Below are 22273 nucleotides of genomic sequence, written 5' to 3'. Positions count from 1 at the left end.
TTATACGCGAACTAGAATATTGATAAATAAATTTTGTGATTTAAAAACATGTTACTCAATGAACTATAAACAAGTTGTAATATATTGAAAAGCATTACCCCTCTCTCTCCTCTTTTTCTCTTAAAGTTCCCATTTCTCCACATTCTAAGTTATGTTAAATAATTATGAAATTGAATGTTTATTATGCTTAAGCTTTTTAAGCTCATAACGTAAGCTCATGATCCAATGATTAGAATATTCAATTGCAGCAATATAATAGAGAATTTAAATTTTAAACATGTTTCCTATTTACACAGCATATGTATATCCCAATAAGTTAATATATTTTCAATATCTCGGCAGTTTTATGTCACACATTCAGAGAGAATAAAAAAAGCTGAAAATATTTAAGCTACAAGTTTTTTTTAAATAACTCTCCTATTGTTCCGAGCAATATTCCAAAAATAATCGAACATTTCTTTCAAATAAATGCTCTGAATTTTATACAGTTCACAATTTTCGAATACTCGCACATCTCCAATTATTACGAGTCATAATAATAACGACCTTTGTAAGGCTAAAAAAAATGATCTCAAATTTATACAATATTCAATTAAAGCTGATATTTTATTACAATTCTACTTTCGCAATAGACAAACCATTATTTTTTGTCTGGCTCTTTACCAGTTGTAATTTTTTTACTTTGGCATCTGCCTGCTAACAGTCATCTACTGAATAAAAAAAAAAAAAGAAAAAAAAAGAAAAAAAGATCAGGAACTGTCCTTCCATAAATAAGATAATAAACAATGACAATAAAGGATAACCTGGAAAGTGTCAAGTGCAGCTTTTCTTAAAAACAAAGATTTTTATACTTACGATTATCGCGCATTCCCTGATGACAAGAAAATTATTCAATATTCACAATATATCTCTCAAAGAGTTTTTAATTAACTCGATTCAATTACGAACGTAATTTATAATCCCTGTCATATTCCTTTCATACGCAGCAAATATTAATCATACTATATCTCAACCTAATCTTATAGTATACATTTTTCCATATGCAATTTTAGTGATTAATAATTATGTGTATAGGTGTTATATGCGAGCGCACACTTATACGCATAAATCTAATTTGCCATTGGAGATATGTAACAATCTCTTAAGATGCATAAAAAAAAGCATCATAAAGAAAGATAATTTTATTGTTTTGCCTATCATTGGTAAAATTTTAAGCTTTGTAGACAATTGTCAGATACATATTGTAATTGAATGTTTTTGCTCGAGTTTTTTCATGCATTAATAAACCACACATCTCATTACATTAATTAAGCAAGACACTTGACACTGTCAGTGATTAATAGAGACAATGGAAGAAGTTGCTGCAGAATGACTTTCTTGATACGAAAATTGCGGAAAATGTTCTTGTTCTTCTGCTATAGAATTTAAACCTCCTCCACTACCTAAACAGCCCTGATCCGGGGGCGTAAGTTCAACACTTTCGCCAGTAAATTCACTATCAAAATATCGAGTGTCAATATCTGAAGTCACTTGCGGCTTAAAAGGTGGAGGAATCTTCTTCTGGACAAGATCTGTCCAATTGATACACGAGAAAAATGCGTGATTCATGATGTCTTTCGCATCATTGGGCCCACCACCTAATCTTCTACTTGGATCCTTTATTAACAAACCTATAAAAATAATTCAAAATTGAATTGTCTCATATAAAAACATTGTGATTATGATCATTAAAATAATATTCACCACCAAGCATATCTCTTGCTTCATTACTAATCGTCCTAGGAAATCTTACTTCTTCCAATAAAATAAGCGTAAATAGCTTTTCATGATCTTTGTTATAAAAAGGTAATCGACCACACATCATTTCATACATGACTACACCTACACCCCACCAATCCACGGCTCGTCCATAATCATTATCTTCGAGTACTTCTGGTGCTAGATATTCTGGTGTTCCACAAAATGTTTTTGTTGTCCTTCCTATAAATATATCCTATATATATATATTCCATAATCAATTGTACATGTTAAAACTTATTTACAACATTTTATTAGTTTTAATCTTCAATCTTAAAAAATATAATACAAACCATATGTAATATCTTCTTTACATAGACCAAAGTCAGCAATTTTTATATGTCCATCTTTGTCCAAGAGAAGATTTTCCAATTTGAGGTCACGATATATAATACCTTGCGAGTGCAAGTAACCCAGAGCCGATATAATTTCTGCACCATAGAATCGAGTACGATCTTCACCAAATACTCGTGACCGACTCAAATGAAAAAATAATTCGCCACCATTTACATATTCCATAACAAAACACAATCTATCTGCTGTTTGAAAGCTATATTTTAAAGACTAAAAATTAAAAAATATTTTAATTATTATTACAAATGCAAATAAATTCTAAATTATGAAATTATTAAACAATATTTACACACAGGATGTCTACTGAAATCTTATTAAAAAATTATCTAATCTTCCAAATATTTTTGTTCAAAATTATAGATAAAAAGGATTAAATAGGAACAAATATTAATTAAAAAAGATAAAATTTTTGATACAATTTCCTCTTTTTGTTATAATGTGTTTTCTAATATTTGTCACTCATACAAAAGAAAAAATCACTTAAGTTTCAAGTGATAAATTTATAAATGTGAAACTGGAAAAAAATGGATAGCTTTTGCTAAGATTAAAATTTTTAACTTGTATAACATATCTATTTTTTATCACTAAAAATTAAAATAAATATATATTGCATATTCAATATTTTGTTAAAACATTGAATATATAAACAGAAACAAATATATAATTAAAATATATATAGTTTAAACACATAATTCAACTTGCAAATTGCAGATTGCATATAAGAGCAAAATTATTAAAACAAGAGAATTTAAAGATAAATTCCTAAGTCCTAATAAAATTCCATGAGAGTTCCCTGATTTTCCCAGATATAAAAAAATCTCCTGAGAATCACAAGTTTTTCATGTTTTTTCCAAGGAGTAGACATCCTGTTAATCAATAATAGTAATAATGATATATTAAATTTTATATACATTGTACATACAATTAAAAAAGGATGATTAGTGGTACGTAATACTCTGTTTTCGGTAAGTGTATGTGCCACTTCATCTTTACGAATAATAACTTCTTTTCTTAAAATTTTGATAGCGTATAAATGTCCCGTTGCTTTTTCTCTACAGAGAATTACCTTTCCAAAGGTTCCTTTCCCCAAAACTTTTAAAAACTCAAAATTCTCAAGTGTCTGAAACAAATAAAAGAAAAATTTATAAATAAACATGATGTATATATTTCTGTGTACACACAGATATACACATACACACATATATGGAGTACTCATATACTCAGCACAATGTGTTTCCTAAAAAAAAAAAAAAATGATAAAGACAATATATATAAATAAGCAAAAGAGATTCAATAACTTACTACTTTCTTTTTGCCAGTGCTTTTACTGCTTGAAGTTCCTTGGACACTGAATTTTGCTGATAATTCATCAATACTACCACCATCTAAATCTGTAGATACAACACCTAAAGAGCTACAAGAATCAGACCTAGCGCCTACTGACGATTCCATATCGACATCTTCTGAAGAGGAAGATTGTTGCATTTGGGGTTGTTCATGCTGCTGATTTTCTTCATTTGCTAATCTATTTGCTACATATCTGCAAGAAAATACAAGGAAAGAGTTTGTATGGATATTGTACACAATATAAAAGTTAATATTTTGAAGCTTAACAGATTGTTATTAAAGAACATACCTGATTGCTGCTACCCAGTCTTCCCTTTCTTGTTCTGTTTCAACATGAAATGTCCTTTCGATTACAGTTGTCCATTGCAGGCCTCTAATAACAAATGTATATGGTTTAGGTCTATCCACTGACATTATTTGGCATCCACGTACTGTAAAATTATTTAATGGCTGCGTAGATGTTTGCGTAGCCATTTGCGGATCAGGTTTTGCCTTGAACCCGACCAGTGTACCATCGTCTCTCAAGACAAAATATCTCGATCTCCAATTTTTAATGTGTTCGCCTACAAATAAATTATTTCATATTTTACTTTTTGTATGTACCCAGAAATATTGTGAAGAAAATAACTTTTAATTAAACATTTGATTTTAATTCCAATAAGAAAAGCAAATTCCTAAATCCCTAACTTTTTTTAAATATTCTATACTTATATTCACATTATCATCCAAATCTCATATTTACTAGAGCTAATATAAAATTTCTGATGAATATATCCATTAAAGCATAAAAGAGATTATTACCATGCAAGAATTTATGGCGCAAGATACAATGAATGGAATGAAATATCTAGGAAAGTCAATAGACATGCTCCAAAGCTTGTTAGATTTTATTCAAGTGCGCTACAAAATGTACATCGTGATAACATCATTAGACATGAAAATATGCGAGCAATGGACTTTTTGACTATCGCAAAGACGTCGTGTTGAAGAGAACGTAACTTACAGTCGATATTTTCGTCTCTCATCACGAACATCTTGCATGATATAAACATGAATATATCGATACAAGCGGGTTTTTAGCTTTGGTGTCACTCTCGACGTTGGTCACGTCGACGAGAAGGTAGCTCGATGTATACCACGCGTTCGTGAATAGAAACGGAAGAGAAACATGCGACAATCACGAGACATATTCGCGTCCCGAGTAAACATTGCGCAATAATGTAAATATTATGAACGGGTCTCGGCGTAATAATACCGCGTTTTTGGAGCCAGCCTTCCTTGACGATTCGCTGACCGCCAACGCTGCCGCTGACGCTACCGCTTCCGCTGCCATTGCCGCCGCTGCCACTGACACCGCCACTACCGCTGCCGCTAACACCGCCACTACCGCTACTGCTAACACCGCCAACGCCGCCGCCACCACCGGACGCTGCGACGTTCATCGCCGCGTCCCCCATCACTCTCTCGTCTTTGCGCACTCGTCGATATTCCGCGGATGCCCCAGGTTCCGCGTTTCACCGGGAGCCTCACAAAAATAATGGCGAATAACACGCAATAGCGGGAGTGGTGCGCGTATACAAACTTGAGCAATCATAGATACGCGTGTGGCAGGTAATGCATATGTATACACACAGTGATCGTCGACGTGATCACGCTGAACTCGAGAACCCCGAGACGTCAGAAGCGGCGCGATCATCGCCCAGCCTTAAAGTCGAGTTTTCAACGAACCGCAATTAGAGAGCAGAATCTTTGCGATTGGACATATTTTCAAACTTACAGCGTATCCAGAGTTCAACAGCATTTTTGAATGGATTTTATCATCGTATCTAGATATTCGTACATCGTGATTGTTGGTTCAACGATTGAATATTGGTTGCCACGCTGTCAGCTGTCAACTGTCAGACAGCTTGAATATCGACTGGCATATGGGCTAAATCTCAGGATGCCTAAATGTCATAAAAATAAGATCGATTCATATGTTACACTTATGTTGATTAATTTATTATCATCACTATCAAGATAATTGTTATTTTATATTAATCTTTTACGTGTTTAATATTTTGCACATATGGGCACTTTTATTTACATGGGGATTAGGTATATAAATGCTGAAGTCTCTCTTTCTCTCTCTACCTACTATAGATATGAGTGGAAGAAAATGAAAAAAATAGATTATGCGCGAAAGACTTCAAGTTGAGGTTTGAAGAACACGTAAAAAGAGGAGGTGGAGTGTTTGCATCTTCGTCTCAGACGAAACAAAGTGCCCAAAATCACTGAACTTGCAACATATACGATCAAATTACATATAATTAGAGAGCATATTCATTTTATAAATTTAGAAAAATGGTTACATCATGTTGTTTATGTTCAAAAGAGTGCATCCCCTTTAATCCACAACGGTCATTTCACAGGTTATAAAAAAATGTAGATATATATAGTAAAAAATGATATAATAAAAATTAATATTAAGATAATTGAGGGAGAAAATTATTATTTATATCCTAATATCTGGTTATAATGAGAAACATAGTTAAAGATCTGATTTAAACTATATATGTATATCATGATTAAGAATTATTGATATAAGATTTAATTAATTTATTTTCTTAACCCTTTAATATTTTTTAATAATATTTAGTAATTAATAATAGAAAGATTTTTACACATCAAAGTAATGAAATAATATGTTACTAATTTAGTACCATAAAATTAAATTTTTCCAAACTATTTCACATTTACTTCAAACATTCTTTCTGTTATTTTATATTCTTTTTCGGCAATTATTTAAAAAATTGTACAATGTTTATAGAATACCAACAGATGAACAAATGAGGAATAAGTGGTTTAGTATAATTGGTCGTACTGTCTCTTACAAAGGAGCCAGAGTTTGCAGTGATCATTTCACAGAGAATGATTTTCATGAAATGAGCCTGTACTCAAGAATCAGAAGATTAAAAAGTACTGCAATTCCTTCTGTTTATATCAAACAAAACAGGTGAAATAAAAGTTTTTTATTAAAATTATAATTACATAACAATAATTTGAAATATTTGCTTCTAGAAAAGATAAAAAGAAAAAATCATCTATATTACAAGAGACTAACATGAATGTTTCCGAAATTGAATCCCAAAATGATTCTGAAATTGAATCGCAAAATGAAAAGGATGCAATTTATGACAACACAAAAAATTGTGAAGAAAATAATACAAGAAATGATGTCAAAAGCACAGAAAGGTAAGAGCAAATCAAATATATTTTCTTTAATAATGTTATGATAATTTTTACTTTTAAATAAGTTTTATACTTCTTTCTGTAGTGAAAATGTGGAACAAAAATCAACGCCTGTTTTGAATATAACTGAAAATTTAGTCAATGCGTCTTTAGATTCAGAAAGAAAAATAAATACTATCTCTATAAATAATACATCTGAAAATAATAAAAAAAATGTTGATAATATTGTGAATAATAATAGTATAAGTGGAAAAAGGTAAGAGAAGAAAAAACAGTTTTTTAATTTATATTTTACAAATATTGTAAATAAACTTTTTTTTTTTAGGAAATTATCATCGTCTAATTTAGGAAATTCTAAAATTAGAAAGATTTTTGTACATATGTCCAAATATAATATAGAATGTTTTAGAAAAATGGACTTTTCTTCGGATAAAAAGTGGTCAGCATTTTTAAGATACGTTGCTTATAACAGGCATCAAAATAAAATTTTGGCACAAAAAAATAGACGTTTGGAAAAGAAAATGTACATACTTCAGGATATGTTGGAGGAATTAATGTAACCTTAGTGAAATAAAAAAAGTACTAAAAAAAGTTATATACATATATTAGAATAATTGCTTTATACTTGCTATGGATACTAAAATTGATTTTAATGCATTGTTATGACAAAAAAATAAAATAAAAAGAAAAATACCTATATCACGAGATGGAAAGAATCAACAAATATTTGTATTTTTAATTTCGCGCATGCGTAACAGTGCAAGCGCTAACTGCTTAATCCTCAATCGCGTACATATCGCAACGAAAGGTATCTGTGGCTGCGTTCAGCAGAAAAAGCAGCTTTGCAACTATTGTAAAATTCTTTAATATGATTGGTTTATACATTTAGATCCGCCAGCAATTAAGGACAAGAACCAATCATATTAAGATTTACAATAAAGCTACTTTTACTGTAATATAGTAAAAAAATAGTGAAATTTTTTTTTACTATATTACAGCCAAAAAAGCAGCTTTGCTATTGTAAAATTCTTTAATATGATTGGTTCTTGTCCTTAATTGCTGGCGGATTATACACGTATACGTGCACACGAAAGTCTTGCTGGAAGTAGATATTTTATCGATTGGTGTACCATATACATATATATATATATATATATATATATATATATATATATATATATATGTATATATACATATTATGCATATATATACATAAAGTAATCGAAATTTGTCATATTTACATAATGCCTTGTCATTCTCACATTTGGTCATATGTTCTCTTCTCTGTAAATCTCATAATTTTATTCATTTTACATTTTACGTTACTTGCCTTCGAAATTAACACGATTCATATTGAATCATAAAATGTCTGTCTTAACTAGAAACAAATTTCGAAATATTCTGGTAAAGTACTTATTTAACACATGGTGTGTTATATATATTTTCGATATTTAATTTTTAAGATCTGACACATTTTTATATTTGCTTTTATTTTCTGTTTCTCTGTTATGTGTATTACAGATAGGTCGTGGAGGAGTTGCACTAACACAACAATTAGCTAGGTATAATTAGTGTTTTGTTTTTATATTCCTAGCAGTAGACACCGCGTTTTTCATTTCATTTGTTATTTTTCTACTTTGAAAACTTACATTTATTATTAGTCATAACTATATGAAAGTTAGTTATATTTGATTGACTATATGATTTAATGATTCTATAAAATATTAAATTTTAAGAATATATACATTTATTTAATAAAAGCAAATATTAATGTAAACACGTTTATTTTAGGAGTACTATATCATTATATGATACCCCTGAATATCAGTATCTGCATATTAGTAAAATTCCAACATTGCATTTTCAAGCATCCTTACCACAATTACCAATACCAAAGCTTGAAGATACATGTAGGAGATATTTGAATGCACAAAAACCTCTATTGAATGATGAAGAATTGCAATATACATCTTCCTGCGTTTCAAAATTTCTTCTGAATGAAGGACAAAGTTTGCAAAAGCAGCTGATTCATGATAATGAACAAAATCCACATACCAGTTACATTAGCGAACTATGGTTTGATATGTATTTACGAGATCGCAAGCCTTTACCTATCAATTATAATCCTTTTTTAATTTTTATACCAGAATCCGATCCAAAATATGATGCACAATTAGTAAAAGCGACAAATCTCATTGTGTCATCATTGAGATTTTTGAAATCTCTCAAAAATAACGTTTTAGAGCCAGAAGTATTTCATATGAACCCTGAAAAATCAGATACTGAACTATTTCGCAATGTCACAAGATTGATTCCATCTCGTTTTAGCTGGTATGGTGCTTATTTATTTAAGGTAATAATAAATTTTGTTTGTGAAATATTATAGAGAGAGATTGAATATTAATTATAGATTGAAAAAGAAATAGTAATTTGTATAGAAATATAGTACATTTAACAAGAACATTTTTCATTATAGGCTTTTCCTTTGGATATGTCGCAATATAAAAATCTATTCAATACAACTAGAATACCAGAATTGGAGAAGGATGTAATCTTCCAGGATTCTTCAGCAAAACACTTAGTTATACTAAGAAAAGGTCATTTTTATGCATTTGATGTTTTAGATGCAAATGATTCCATTCGTAGTCCTAGAGAGATAGCTGCATGCTTAAAAGCCATACTGGAAGATGATAGACCACCAAATAAACATCCAGTGGGCGTTCTTACGACATCAGAAAGGGATCAATGGGCACAAGCACGTTCACATTTAGTCAAAACTGGGAATATGGAAATTCTTAAGAAAATTGATTCAGCTATATTTGTAATGATCTTGGATGACGAAGTTATTGGTACTGAAAAAAACAAATTACTTAGAACATATTTACATGCAGATGGTACCAATCGGTGGTTCGACAAGTCGTTTTCTCTTATTGTTTCTAAGGATGGCTACAGTGGAATTAATTTTGAACATTCATGGGGTGATGGTGTTGCAATACTTAGGTATTTCCAGGTATATATATTATTATATTAGGTAGATATTATTCTAGTTTTGAACATATATTAATGCTATATATAAATTAATTATAGTAAGTTTCTATAAAGATTACAACATATAAAAATCTTCCTTATTCTTTAGGATGTGAAGGCTGATATATCTAAGAAACCTAGATTTCATCCTAATGAAGTAAATGAACTTATAAAAGAAAGTGTAAATATTGAGAGACTACAATTTTCTATAGATGCAAAGAGCGAAAATATTATTAATCGACAAAAAACGAAATATCAAGATTGGATCAATCGATTGTGTATTGATTATATAATATATGAAGAATTCGGCAAAAATCAATGTAAGAAATTCAGAGTAAGTCCAGATGCCGTGATGCAGCTGGCATTTCAATTGGCATTGTACACTCTAGAAGACAGAGTGGTACCAACTTATGAATCTTGCAGTACAGCTGCATATAAACATGGCAGAACAGAAACCATAAGACCTTGTACATTGGAAACTAAAAAAATCTGCTTCGCTATGACTCGAAAACAAACTGAGTTCTCTAAATCAGATTTAAAAAGAATGATACTCGATTGTAGTAAAGCTCACAATGTGCTTACAAAAGAGGCTGTAATGGGTAAATAGTTCAATTATTGCGAACAAATAAATTTAGGAAATTAAGAAAATATATGTAGATATTCCTTATATTTCTTATTTTACAGGCCAAGGATTTGATAGACATTTGTTTGCCTTGAGAAAGATTTCAGAGAAATCAGGTTCTATTAAGCCAGCCATTTTTCAAGATCCAGCATACGAAGCTTTAAATCATAGTATATTGTCTACATCTACTTTATCAAGTCCAGTTGTACAGGCAGGTGGATTTGGACCAGTAGTACCTGATGGCTATGGAATAGGGTAAACTATTCATATTGCATTATATTAATATCGAAAATATGGCAATTGTTTATATTCTATTATATTATTTTTTTCGGAATATATTAAGATTTAATAACGAAATTACGAAATTAATGTATATTATTTAGATATATGATTCAAGATAAACGGTTGGGCACAATTGTAACAAGTTACGAAGGCAGTCGTAATGCCAATAAATATGTACAAACATTGGAACATGCATTCAAGAGCATTCATAATGTGCTGTGCACATAAGCGTATTGCGGCTAAATATATTTAGATATTTTTTTTTTTAATCATTGACATTATATAATTATCACATTATACATATATATTATACATTTACACAAGAAAATGCTTACAATCATGTTACCTATATCAGAGGTAAACACATATATTATATCTACATTTTTTAAATATTAAACAAAAAGCAAAGCAAAATGAGCTATCTTTGATAAGAAGAAACTTTTATATACAATTGTTGAGAATAAATATTTTTAATATTTTTTGTACACAATTGATAATATGATGCTATTTTTTATAATCACCTAACAATTTTTCTAATATAATTAACTAATGATTATATATATGAGATATATATATATATATATACACACACACACACACACACACACACACATATAAATGTTGCGACCTCGATGTTGAATTAAAATAAAAATTAAATGGAGAAGTTTAATATTTTAGTCTGTTCGACTATTAAAATTTTACATGGATTGAGTGATAAAATAAAATCGGTGTGAGTCAGATCAGTTTCTATCTATATATATATATCATATATCTAATCACTAGTTTATATATATATGTGTGTGTGTGTGTGTATATATATACACACACATGTACATGTATGAGGATAAATTACTGCAAATATTATTTTATATTACTCTATTACTCACACATGTGAACAAAAAAATATGTACATCGACATGTGTAAATATAAACGCTATAACATATTCAACACACGAGGCAAAAAACTATATTGTTTTCTAATATTAATAAAAATTCATATCTCATATCTATATAACATATACTTAATCTAGTTGTTTTTCTGTTTCAAAAGAAATGGAAAGATATGTCTAATAACATAGACACAAAGCACAACAGTCATAGTTATAGATATTAGAATGTTAAATTAGATCATCATAAAAATTGCATAAGTGGAATTATATAGATACGTAATAATATACTAAATTCATATATAGGTATCTAGAAATTTTTTCATGATAATTTCATGATAATTTCATAAATATGCAATCATACTTTTGAAGTTTTTTATTGGTGACTAAATATGGAATGGAATATTATGATCTCTTATCATTTATAGCTTGTCACCCATCTTCACTTTGGAAGTCTGAGAAAAAAGAAAAAAATATTTAATGAGTAATTTATATAAAGAAAATATAAAATTATATATATAGTACTATATATATATATAACACATATATGTAATACATAGTTTTAGATATATTTGCTACATTACCTGACATATTTATATGTATCAACTTACCATATAAATACCGACAATTAAACCAAAAAGTCCTATAGCTGATCCAAAAATCTCAACTATAAGAATCTTCACAAAAAGAGCAGAATTTGCCGCATCAGCAAGAGCTGCACCAGAACCTACAATGCCGACTGCTATGCCACAGAAAAGATTGACTAAACCAACAGAGAGACCAGCACCAAACATTAAGTATCCAGCCAACCAATTCTGATTCTTAAGCTCCTCGCTTTTCATAATCTCTTTTTCATCAAATTTGTCGAGCATTCCAGACAGAACAATGGCAGTAATCAGACCATAGATAGCTACAGCCTCGCAAAATATCACAGAAATCAAATTTTTTGTTTTGATCCTAGGTGCTTTTACACCTCCACCTACAATAGATACTCCTGTTGTATGGATACCTCTGAAAAGATAAATACAAAATGATAAGTACAAAATTTGATGCTATTCTAAGACCATAATATATTATCAAACTTACAATGCTGCGCCTACTACGGACAAGGCTACAGACAAACCTATGCCCAATGTAGCCCACATATATGGAGAAGTATTTGACAAGAACCTAGATAGGAAAATAAATATTTTAATTTTTTTCATGTGCTAAGAACTCAATAATACAAGAGACTAATATATGATATATAAATATATGGTTATACGTACCATGCAATGCTAATTTGTTCTCCCTTGCCAGTAAATACATAGTACAAAACTGTAATATAAAATATATATAATAAATTCTTTGTGTGTGGCTCTTGAACAATGTTAATTCACTAATATAAATGTGTTTGGCATAAGAACAGCTTGTGACAGTGGACACACTGTATAATTCAGCAAAATATTCATTAATTTCAATTCAACATTTTTTCGAGAGTTTATCGCATGTGTTTATATAAATTATTCTTAATATAAATACACATCTATAGTAAAGCCATACCTAAAATAAGAATCGTGATCGAGGAGGTGATCGCAAATGTGTTACCCAAAATATATCTTATTGTAGCCATGGTAATATTCACTCAATACAAATTATATAAAAGTACTATGAATTTACGATCGACACTCCGAAAAAGCTAAATAGTCCAGCGCGACGTTCTTTCTCCAACAACTTTTTAATCTCTACATCCGAAATGCCGAAGGAAAACCTCACGCGCACTTGTCGCTGTCATGTGACGACTGCTGGCGATTGCAATTCTAGGATTGCGTTCAGAAATCTACTTGTCGGGTGGAGTAGCTATCCGATTGACCAATCAGAATAAAAAGATTTCTTTGTTTCTATTAGTCAAGCAGACGTTACTTTACCCAATGAGTAGAATTTTCGAATGCATCCCAAAAGCGCGCTAAATTTAACAGATACGTGAGCTACTGTAATTACTTGAGATTTCTTTTAATCAATGAGATATTGTCATTATGAAAATTCATCAATCATTATAAAAGATATTCGATAAGACGACGATTATCTACAATTTGTTATATTATTTAGGCTGATGGCTATTTTTATTTTTCAAAATGATGTGCAAGAATAAAATCTTGCTACTATTGTATTGCAATATATTTCGTGTCATTTCCAATGTATTTATATCAAAGATTTAGCGATAGCAATCTTTATTACGACATTATTATATATATACAATAAATATTAGCAACGAAATTTTGTAATAAATTTATTCTGATAATAAGTTCTTTATTAAGTTGGTGTCATGCGTATTTGCATATGTACATTTTATCGGAACGCAAAAAAAAAAAAAATATTTAACACACAATAACTGTCTTTGTTCGACCTTTTCTAAGTTAAATTGTTGTATTGCACATCTCGAAAGAGGGGACAAATACAGGAAGGACCATCAGCCTAATTTTAGAATCCGTCACATTCGGGTCTGTCCATTCCACGCAGCCACAAGCGGGTTCCGTAGATGTTACATTAAATATATAATTTGTTCCGATAACAATTACAGTATGTCTTTGACGAAGAAGGGGTAAGCCAGCTTTTTCCCGATTCTGAAATAGAAAAGCTAAAATCGCTTCAATTGAAATCCTGTCACAGATATTCGTTCAAAGCGAGATGATTTTTCCTGTGATAATGATAAATTCGCGTCTGCTAATTATATATTGCCTCTTCTGTGTCTCGGACCAATCCAGTCGCTCGTATACTCTATTTCGGTTTCTACTATTCAATTTCCAGCGATAAATTTAGAGCGACAGGGAAATACCGCAGACTCGTCTGCGAAAAATTATCCGGTCGCAATACGCGGTTTAAATATGCCCATTTAACGCACGAGGTTCCGCGTGTCTCGAACCGACAATCTGCATATTCTCAGACATGCATTCTGTAACATATGATTATTAATATTATTATAAATATTATTATAACGTATTATTTTAAAACGATGTTATAAGTACTAGCATACGATATCAGAGATGCATCTCTATAGCAAATAAAATTAAAATACATGTAGATATACAAAAAATGCATACAAACTTGAAAATATAATACATAATTATGACACATTTTTTTTTGAAAGTTGGAACAAAAAGTAGGCTTCTCGATCTAATTAAAATAATTGAGGAACGATGAGAGAATCTTATACATTTTTCAAAAATGTTCTTATACAATAAATGATTTCCCGAATATCACTCCATTATATTTCTTTTCCCATTGTTCTTGCCTAGATTGTCTTACTTCTGTAAATTGATTATCATTTCTTCAAATTGAACATAAGGTGTACATAAATATTATCTTTCTGATTTCTCAGTACATTATATCTTGCTCTTGATAATGTTCCGACAATTTCCTAAAAAAGGATGCATATACACATTTATTTATTAAATTACAAAAACATCTCGCTTTTTTTTTTGGCAAACTTGGTCGTTTTATTCTTACGAGAAAAAAGTATTAACTTGAATTGCAAACTTTTTTTACGTTTCACATTGTATTTGTTCTCTTGTGTTACAGAAATATCTCGCTCGACGAATTTCGTCATGCCGTATACAGTGAAATCGTCTCGCAAGAGCCGTTCGCGACTCGATTCGCGAAATTGTCCACGTCGGGCGATAGGCGAGGAATGATCGAGATGCTTATAGAAATGCCCCATGTAGCAGCCCTGAAACTGGGCGCTTCGTATCAGGGTAAGAACGACACGCAAGCCGCGCGATTGTACGAGAGATCACTTAAAGTGATGGCAACTGAATCTGAGGATAAGCATGCGGAGGAAATTAGAACGTGTAATATTCTCACGAAAGCACTGTTTGCGGCCAGTGCAAACGGTAAAGTATTTCTAGATGCGCTTTGCGAGCGTGCCAGGCGTTCCTATTATCTGAACGCTTATGCGAGCTGTCTGCGATACTGCGAATGCATGCTGGCGCTTCCTGCGAGTTTCTATGACGACTCCGAGGAGAATGTCAGATACTTCGTGCAGCGTAGAAAAGAGTGCTTGCAGTTAGAACGAGAGTGCTCCCGGAAATTGGAGAGAAACGCGTCCAGGAAACGCGGCGGAAGGACGTCTTCTTTCTCTTCGCCCTCATCCTCTTCTTTGTCGCTTGGGAAACACGCCGTCGTAATGCCCGCCGTCGATGGCAAGCCACACGACCGCTTCACGAGTTGTCCGGATAGCGTCGAGCTGCGTTTCGACCGGGCTAGGGGCCGGCACCTCGTGGCTACAAGAGACATCAGACCGGGGACTGTACTCATTGTCGATCGGCCGTTTTCCTTTAGTACAGATGCACCGGCTCTCGGCAGGAATTGCTTGCATTGCCATACCACACTTAAATTAGAAGACAGCGTTAAAATCCCGTGCCGTAATTGCCAAACAGTTAGTAGAGCGCACGATTATATTTGCGCATGCACGTGCCATGTATATCAGCGACATTTTTGCAAGTTTTTGTTAATTTTTTTTTTTCATATCCCTTTTTGCATCCGAATTTATACGCTATAGGTATAATTCCTACAATATAAATTTTTTTTCGCGTTCTTCAGGTGTCTTTTTGCACCGAAACGTGTCGCAAGAAAGCGTGGGAGATTTATCACCAGTACGAGTGCTCGATACTTGATTATTTCTTTGAAAATTCCTCAAACGACAGATGCCAAAAAACGTCTCATCTCTTGTTAGCCTACCGCACGACGGTTATGCAAGCGTTATCGTCACAAAGTGCGGAAACGAAATACGTTTTGAATCCTGATTTCTTACAATATCATGCTAGTGGTAAAAGTATCGATGAGAACATCAATAAAGAATATACAAAATCAGGATCGATAGAGACATACAATCCTCTTGATTACCGAACGGTATTCCAGTTGGAAACCCATTGCGCCGATGTGGAACCTAATGTGAATCTCATTCACACGATTCAGGCGATCTACCTCGCGAAATGCTTGATCTTCGTTCTGAGCAAACTCGATATCGTTTGTACGAAGGAAACATTTATTCCATTGGCTGTAGCTATGCTGCATCATTTGCAGGCGATTAATTGCAATGCATACGAGATTGTTGAAAATGTTTACGAGGAAACGACGCGCATTTGGGAACCCAGAAATATCGGTGGCGCGATTTATACTACAGTTAGTCTTGTAAATCATAGCTGTTATCCCAATGTAGTTCGTCATTCTTACCCCAATGGTGAGCGTTATCATTATTTTGATGCAGGAAATTTGTATGGCGTTGTATAAATTATCTTTTTTACAGGAATAGTTGTGGTCAGAGCATTGCGCTATATCGGCAAAGGTTGCGAGATACTTGATTGCTATGGGCTCCAATTCCTCAGTGAGATCAGATTGACTAGACGCGAACTTTTATGGAAGAAATATCGATTCTTATGCGAATGTGACGCTTGCACGCAAGACTGGAAATTCCCATTGCCCGAGACAATGTATTACAAGTGTACATCGTGTTCCGGACCAACAGATGTCTCGGTGACAAGTACGAATGTTTCGCAGAAAGTGGCAAATCAACAATGTACTAAATGCCAAAAAATGATCGATCTAAAAAAACTCGAAAAACAACTTCGTAAATCGATTCAAAAGAGATTGAGCGCTGTAGCTAAAATGTATCACGGGAATTACAGAGATGCAATCCCTCTGCTATATGAGCACGCGTACTTTGTCAATAAACATTTGGTTGAACCGAACATCGAAGGTATCAAAACAGAACAATGTATCGTCCAATGTTACAATTCTTTTGGCTCGATCTCTGTGTAATAATCTCCGTTCCTGCTTGTAACACAGTCATTTATAGTTTATTTTAAAAACTACTATAAATGATTATTATTTAAGTATAGTGGTGAAATAGTTATTTAATTTTTTGTTGTCAGTTTTCTGCTTTTTACACAGTTCTGTAAAAAGACACGACGTATATAATTCGCATAAGAATATACTTTCAGCTATTTTAGAAAAGTTTATAAACATAGAAAAACAGAAAATGTTCACGGCACAATGTACTTCATTTTAAAGTGCATTATCATTAACAACGCAAAGCAATGCAAGATTAAATTAAGTGATAAAGAAGCATATAATTCCGTGTAAAAAAAAAACATAAAAAAAACAAAAAAAAAAAAAACAAAAAAACAAGAAAAAAAAATTATTACGAAATTATTTCATTTTTATACAATAATAAGTCAGAGCATATATATTAATGATTAGTATAAAGAAAATCGAGCTTAAATTATACATCTTGCAAATCAAATAATAACATTGTATAAATGCGCGTTTTATGTATGATATTATGTGCTTCCTTCATGCTTGTACAATAAAATTAAGTAATGAAATATATCAGGACCATTGCTTCAATTGTGATATATATACCTTACTTGCATGAGAAAGATAAGAATTATATACAGTGGTCCATCATATACATTGGTAAAGTACATCCTTTAACTTAATTCAATAAAACACAGATGTAATACCTAAATTTAACTAGGATCCAGTGGTTTAGGCAGTTGATTACCACATATGCGTCTCCCTAATTTCACTAATAATGTGATTGGCTTGAGTTAATGCCTGCAAAATAAGAGCAATTGTTAGAGATCAAAATTCAAATTAAATAGACTTATATGTAATCTTTTACAATACCTTAAGCATGTCTGCTGTTTCTTTACGTCTGACAGCAATGTGCTCGCTTTCAACTAACAGGGCCTCAGCCTGATCTGATTTATACAAATGTGTGACAAGTTCACTTTGTAAATTATCTTTTACATAGTTGACTAGAAAATGCATAACAGCCTTTGGTACACTATCCTGAATAGACTTTCGTACAATATAAAAGTATGATCTTATGAGTCTTTCTGTAAATAGAATCAATAAAAGTGATTAAAAGATAAAAATTAAATTTCTTTATGTATGAATATGACGTTTAATATAATACATGTCTTCTCACCGATAATATCACAATCCCGTTGTTCACGCTCGCTAAGCTTTCGGGATGTCTGCATTGGCACCGCAGGGAGTAGATTTACTGGTTTTTGTTGTGGAGATGCCTTTTGTATTTCAATCGCTGGATTCGGATGCGAGGAATTACTATTTTCGCGCATCCTGATTGGAGAACCATCCATCGAACTAGTCGAGTCCGTTCTGCCCTGGAGTAACAAGTTACTTAGCAGCCAGTGATTTTGCTGTCCTTGCTGTTCCTTAGTCTGATCAGAAACAGAGTTCTCATCTTGATTATTGACTGATTTTTTTACAATCTGTTACAAATATATTTTGTTATTAATTACATAAACACAGCAAAAATAAAAAATGTGAACGAAATAATAAATAACTTGATAAACACGAATATTGTCATCTGCATTTAATCATCATTTAATCATCAATTCAATCCAGAGTAACTTTATAAAAATGTTAATACTTGGCGTCGCGACGCTGCCGCGTCGCTTGATCATGTACATAAAAAGAACAAAATTTCAAAAAAACATTAAATTAAAATTCATTACTTACTGTGTCATTGGTGATTATGGTACTAGATGCTGAAGGTAATCGTTTGTTGTGTTTCATGTGATCTATATCAGTATCCTTTAATAAAGATGACACAAATGCTGCATCTTTATGAAAATCGGGATGTTTAGTGTTAATATACGCCAATTCTATCGCCACCAAGTTTTCTACCTTTTTTTTTTTCAAAAAATCAAGTTATTAGATAAGTATTGAAGGAACATATGAATATAAAAGTATATAATAAATATTTTACCATTGAATTGGTATGTGGGAGCCGTCTACGTAGTAACTGCGTAACAACATCGACAATACGTTCGTGTAGTTTAGGGAAACGCAGCATCTCCTGTTGCACCTCAGTGCCACAATGCTGTATTATACTTTGCATTTCTTCGTGCACGAGTTCTACGCATCGTAACGAAGGATCTTCCAACTTTCGTATTTGACGTTTGACTAGCAATTCAAAAGAAACTTCTGGCACGAAAAGAGCCGGTCTCGGACCGGTTGCATTGCGAATAGCGGTTAGTATATCCACTTTACTGAGGTCCGCCAGCGGATTAATTGAATCAAGTGTTTTACCAAATGTTTCATGAAATATATAGCAGATACGAGCGCCGCCACACAGCTCTGTGGTTTCTATGTTTCTAGAAGTACCTTCGATCGTAGCACAATAACTATTTGCAAATTTCGTGATTATTTGCAGCAAGGTTTGGCTTTTATCCTCGACGTCTCCGCCATAAGAATTGAGCAGAGTTTGATATTGCGCGATCATTGTATTCACTCTGTTCTGTTTTCAAAAAACACAAGTTCTACCAAATTATGCTCACTTTAGTAGATTCTAGCTATACTAGTCATAATTCAAACAACTTAACATTATTACCTTCAATTCTGGTAAACAATCCCTGATATGTTGCATAAGTAAACGATTGAGAGTCTTTGCCAAGTAAGGAGTCCCATTCCTGCTTGCCAATGTTGGATATTTCCGTTGCAAGAATGTAGCCTCATCTTTCAGTGCTTCCTGAATACTCTTGTTATTCATTATATCTTGCTGAGAACGATTAACAACTCCTATAATACCTAGTTTAACTGGAATGACTCTACCACATAAAATATCTATGGCATCGGTTCCTAAAAAAAAAGAAGAGAAAATGCATTTAATGGCATTATGCAATATTATGTTCGCAACAAAAGTTAAGAAAATTGAATTTACCAGCATCCATGAGATCTAATTTTGTAACAACAGCTAGCGTTCGTCTACCATCTGGATCAACATCTTTACTTAACTTCAAACTTTCACTTGTAGCCATATCAGTATTGGCAGTGACAACTGCTAAGATTATAGAATTAGGACTACATATGTATTTTAATACAAGTTCACGAATCTGACTCTCAATGTCCTCTGGTTGATCACCGACTGGTACCTTTGTGATACCAGGTAGATCTATGAGTGTCAGATTAACAACTGACTTTGAGTATATTTTAAGATTAATCGGTTCTGGACAAATGCCTTTGTTTGCGCCAGCCATTCTGTCAGTTTCAGCTTCAATTTCTGCACGAATATCATCGAAATCTTTATAGATTTTGTTTTTTGTGTGCAGAAACATTCCCCATTCCTCCAAGTCCAAAGTACCATTCTCCGCGCTTCTATGTTCTCGATCATCCTTTGGCGTATATATAAGTTGTAATATTAATGGACGTCGTGTGACAATACCAGTCCCTCGAGGTAGAAAAGAGCGCCCCACCAGGCTCTCTATTACAGATGACTTTCCAGAGCTCTGAAAAACATAATATTTGTTATTAAATCATCATTGAAAAATGTCTATAGGTTATCTCATTTGGATCCTTTTTCTGGAGCAAACTCTCAAAATTCATTTTAGAAATAAAGATATTGGGATCCTGATAACTTCGTTTTCCGTCTTTTAATTACGGATACAAAAAAAAAATTAAAATATAAAGAGAAACTATAATATTCATATTATTTTGGATATTAAAAGAGCTACGATATCGTTTTTCTCAACTATGATATAGCGCGAGCGCAAGACTAAAAAAATCGTGAATTTTACAGAATGTCACTGATCGCCATTACATTATTCGTGACAGAAAAAAATTTAAATATAAAATCCATCGAGCGATGAATGATATAGCGATCTGTTCCTTCCAACTCCGTAAACTTTCCTCCTTTATTTAAGCTTTATATTTATTTCATTTTAACAACACGGAGTGTGCAAACGAGAGGAATAGATCTGTTATTACATATCAAAGATGAGAGAGAAAAAGAAAGGGAGACTCGACTAACCTGCGTACCCAGGACGACGATTTGCGGCAATTGTAACGCAGTAGCACCGACGGTATTAAACACATCTTGCAGCTTGTTTATCACAGGTATCAGAGCTTCCATGCTGGAAATAGGTAGATGATGAGCGTCTAGAAAACGAATCGATTGAGACGATCGGTCAGTCGGTCGGTTAGGACGAGGCCGGGTCCAACAGCTCGCTCCTCTCGAATCGTTTCGTTTCGATTTGACCCGCGACTCTGTTCTATCTACGACGACCGCGGTATTGTTCCGTATGACAGCTGTGGGGAATTAACAGGCACCGGTCAACGAATTTGACGACGCCGAAGACAAAATCCTGACTTTTCGCTCCAAATCACCACCGGAATAATGCACACTTCGACTTCGACCCCTCACCCTTGCTCACCCTCACTCCCTTTTCCGCGCTCCATAATAATCCGCACGCGCGTGCGCGCTGTCGATCACATATAATAAGTATGCGTGTCGTGTTATGTGCTGACGAGTCGCGTACGAGCAATAAGACAAATCCATTGTTTCTTGCTTTGCATTCCACTTGTTTCTTCGAAAAAGAAATTATTTCTATTTAATTATAATTTTTTTTTGTTAAAACGAAAAAAGGATATTTTAGTTTTAGCGCATTTGGTATACCGTCTATTTTGGCGCGTACTCTTTCATTTGGCGCCTTTTTCGGCGCTAAAACGGCGATTTATTTTCGAATCTTGCCAACTTCATTCCTTTCATTTGTGTAGAGACGCGCCGATAGAATAGACACGGACCGTGATGACGCGAACATTTACATTTAAATCATTTCTAAATATATATATAAGTCGCGGCTTATAAGATACGTGCATACAATATTATATATCATCGAAAATTAATAATCTATGTCGTTTGCAAAATGCAAAAGTGATT

At 32.6% G+C, this 22273-nt stretch overlaps 6 protein-coding genes across 12 annotated transcripts; 3 read left to right on the top strand and 3 right to left on the bottom strand.

Annotated features, from left to right (window-relative positions):
- Positions 1-199: 199 nt before the first annotated feature.
- LOC126849072 (RAC-beta serine/threonine-protein kinase B-like) lies at positions 200-5169 on the bottom strand. Of its 2 annotated transcripts, none has more exons than XM_050590573.1 (7): positions 4754-5169; positions 3788-4061; positions 3454-3691; positions 3074-3271; positions 2091-2361; positions 1744-1980; positions 200-1670 (listed from the first exon to the last, which is right to left on the bottom strand). In XM_050590573.1, exons 1-7 carry the CDS (start codon positions 4953-4955, stop codon positions 1330-1332), a joined length of 1761 nt encoding a protein of 586 aa, XP_050446530.1. In that variant the 5' UTR covers positions 4956-5169; the 3' UTR covers positions 200-1329. The 2 variants fall into 2 exon arrangements, with proteins under 2 accessions (XP_050446530.1, XP_050446531.1); XM_050590574.1 differs by lacking the exon at positions 4754-5169 and adding an exon at positions 4502-4736.
- Positions 5170-5366: 197 nt separating this feature from the next.
- Positions 5367-7324, top strand: LOC126849092 (probable basic-leucine zipper transcription factor S). 2 transcript variants are annotated; one of them, XM_050590641.1, is made up of 5 exons: positions 5367-5909; positions 6308-6493; positions 6559-6732; positions 6815-6985; positions 7055-7324. In XM_050590641.1, the coding sequence occupies exons 1-5, from the start codon at positions 5842-5844 to the stop codon at positions 7287-7289; spliced, it is 834 nt and encodes a 277-aa protein (XP_050446598.1). In that variant the 5' UTR covers positions 5367-5841; the 3' UTR covers positions 7290-7324. The 2 variants fall into 2 exon arrangements, with proteins under 2 accessions (XP_050446598.1, XP_050446599.1); XM_050590642.1 differs by having other exon boundaries at positions 5367-5922.
- A 601-nt stretch (positions 7325-7925) lies between these two features.
- LOC126849071 (carnitine O-palmitoyltransferase 2, mitochondrial) lies at positions 7926-11150 on the top strand. 3 transcript variants are annotated; one of them, XM_050590570.1, is made up of 7 exons: positions 7926-8133; positions 8251-8291; positions 8521-9082; positions 9206-9739; positions 9866-10355; positions 10441-10633; positions 10762-11150. In XM_050590570.1, the coding sequence occupies exons 1-7, from the start codon at positions 8095-8097 to the stop codon at positions 10886-10888; spliced, it is 1986 nt and encodes a 661-aa protein (XP_050446527.1). In that variant the 5' UTR covers positions 7926-8094; the 3' UTR covers positions 10889-11150. The 3 variants fall into 3 exon arrangements, with proteins under 3 accessions (XP_050446527.1, XP_050446528.1, XP_050446529.1); XM_050590571.1 differs by having other exon boundaries at positions 7927-8156; XM_050590572.1 differs by lacking the exons at positions 7926-8133; positions 8251-8291 and having other exon boundaries at positions 8664-8805; positions 8877-9082.
- Positions 11151-11874: 724 nt separating this feature from the next.
- On the bottom strand, positions 11875-13346 carry LOC126849099 (V-type proton ATPase 21 kDa proteolipid subunit c''). The gene is made up of 5 exons (XM_050590653.1): positions 13090-13346; positions 12816-12864; positions 12634-12717; positions 12159-12558; positions 11875-12002 (listed from the first exon to the last, which is right to left on the bottom strand). The coding sequence occupies exons 1-5, from the start codon at positions 13157-13159 to the stop codon at positions 11970-11972; spliced, it is 636 nt and encodes a 211-aa protein (XP_050446610.1). The 5' UTR covers positions 13160-13346; the 3' UTR covers positions 11875-11969.
- A 433-nt stretch (positions 13347-13779) lies between these two features.
- LOC126849070 (SET and MYND domain-containing protein 4-like) lies at positions 13780-17770 on the top strand. Its single transcript, XM_050590569.1, has 4 exons — positions 13780-14128; positions 15106-15961; positions 16126-16765; positions 16832-17770. The coding sequence occupies exons 1-4, from the start codon at positions 14109-14111 to the stop codon at positions 17341-17343; spliced, it is 2028 nt and encodes a 675-aa protein (XP_050446526.1). The 5' UTR covers positions 13780-14108; the 3' UTR covers positions 17344-17770.
- Positions 15771-21777, bottom strand: LOC126849069 (dynamin-1-like protein). Of its 3 annotated transcripts, XM_050590567.1 has the most exons (9): positions 21365-21777; positions 20279-20843; positions 19949-20196; positions 19325-19855; positions 19075-19242; positions 18518-18824; positions 18214-18425; positions 18048-18141; positions 15771-15913 (listed from the first exon to the last, which is right to left on the bottom strand). In XM_050590567.1, the coding sequence occupies exons 1-8, from the start codon at positions 21464-21466 to the stop codon at positions 18085-18087; spliced, it is 2190 nt and encodes a 729-aa protein (XP_050446524.1). In that variant the 5' UTR covers positions 21467-21777; the 3' UTR covers positions 15771-15913; positions 18048-18084. The 3 variants fall into 3 exon arrangements, with proteins under 3 accessions (XP_050446524.1, XP_050446523.1, XP_050446525.1); XM_050590566.1 differs by lacking the exon at positions 15771-15913 and having other exon boundaries at positions 17927-18141; XM_050590568.1 differs by lacking the exon at positions 15771-15913 and having other exon boundaries at positions 17927-18141; positions 18518-18773.
- Positions 21778-22273: the final 496 nt, after the last annotated feature.

Source organism: Cataglyphis hispanica, chromosome 4 (genome assembly GCF_021464435.1).
Source record: "Cataglyphis hispanica isolate Lineage 1 chromosome 4, ULB_Chis1_1.0, whole genome shotgun sequence".
NCBI lineage: Eukaryota > Metazoa > Arthropoda > Insecta > Hymenoptera > Formicidae > Cataglyphis > Cataglyphis hispanica.
Note: the sequence above shows the minus strand (reverse complement) of the source record. Positions and strands in the feature narration are given on the sequence as shown.

Excerpts from the sequence above, each read along its gene's own strand:
- LOC126849072 (XM_050590573.1), bottom strand. The coding sequence starts at position 4,955 with ATGGGGGACGCGGCGATGAACGTCGCAGCGTCCGGTGGTGGCGGCGGC. Across the intron at positions 3,692-3,787 it reads GACTGGGTAGCAGCAATCAG|ATATGTAGCAAATAGATTAG; the intron begins GTATGTTCTTTA and ends ATTTTCTTGCAG. Across the intron at positions 2,362-3,073 it reads CTAATCATCCTTTTTTAATT|TCTTTAAAATATAGCTTTCA; the intron begins GTATGTACAATG and ends TTTAATTTTTAG.
- LOC126849092 (XM_050590641.1), top strand. The coding sequence starts at position 5,842 with ATGGTTACATCATGTTGTTTATGTTCAAAAGAGTGCATCCCCTTTAAT. Across the intron at positions 6,494-6,558 it reads GTTTATATCAAACAAAACAG|AAAAGATAAAAAGAAAAAAT; the intron begins GTGAAATAAAAG and ends ATTTGCTTCTAG. Across the intron at positions 6,733-6,814 it reads GATGTCAAAAGCACAGAAAG|TGAAAATGTGGAACAAAAAT; the intron begins GTAAGAGCAAAT and ends TTCTTTCTGTAG.
- LOC126849071 (XM_050590570.1), top strand. The coding sequence starts at position 8,095 with ATGTCTGTCTTAACTAGAAACAAATTTCGAAATATTCTG. Across the intron at positions 8,134-8,250 it reads ACAAATTTCGAAATATTCTG|ATAGGTCGTGGAGGAGTTGC; the intron begins GTAAAGTACTTA and ends TGTGTATTACAG. Across the intron at positions 10,356-10,440 it reads TACAAAAGAGGCTGTAATGG|GCCAAGGATTTGATAGACAT; the intron begins GTAAATAGTTCA and ends CTTATTTTACAG.
- LOC126849099 (XM_050590653.1), bottom strand. The coding sequence starts at position 13,159 with ATGGCTACAATAAGATATATTTTGGGTAACACATTTGCGATCACCTCC. Across the intron at positions 12,865-13,089 it reads GATCACGATTCTTATTTTAG|TTTTGTACTATGTATTTACT; the intron begins GTATGGCTTTAC and ends TTTATATTACAG. Across the intron at positions 12,003-12,158 it reads TAATTGTCGGTATTTATATG|ACTTCCAAAGTGAAGATGGG; the intron begins GTAAGTTGATAC and ends CTTTTTTCTCAG.
- LOC126849070 (XM_050590569.1), top strand. The coding sequence starts at position 14,109 with ATGTCTTTGACGAAGAAGGG. Across the intron at positions 14,129-15,105 it reads ATGTCTTTGACGAAGAAGGG|AAATATCTCGCTCGACGAAT; the intron begins GTAAGCCAGCTT and ends CTTGTGTTACAG. Across the intron at positions 15,962-16,125 it reads CGTGCCGTAATTGCCAAACA|GTGTCTTTTTGCACCGAAAC; the intron begins GTTAGTAGAGCG and ends CGCGTTCTTCAG.
- LOC126849069 (XM_050590567.1), bottom strand. The coding sequence starts at position 21,466 with ATGGAAGCTCTGATACCTGTGATAAACAAGCTGCAAGATGTGTTTAAT. Across the intron at positions 20,197-20,278 it reads ATTAGATCTCATGGATGCTG|GAACCGATGCCATAGATATT; the intron begins GTAAATTCAATT and ends CTTTTTTTTTAG. Across the intron at positions 18,142-18,213 it reads AAACAGCAGACATGCTTAAG|GCATTAACTCAAGCCAATCA; the intron begins GTATTGTAAAAG and ends CTTATTTTGCAG.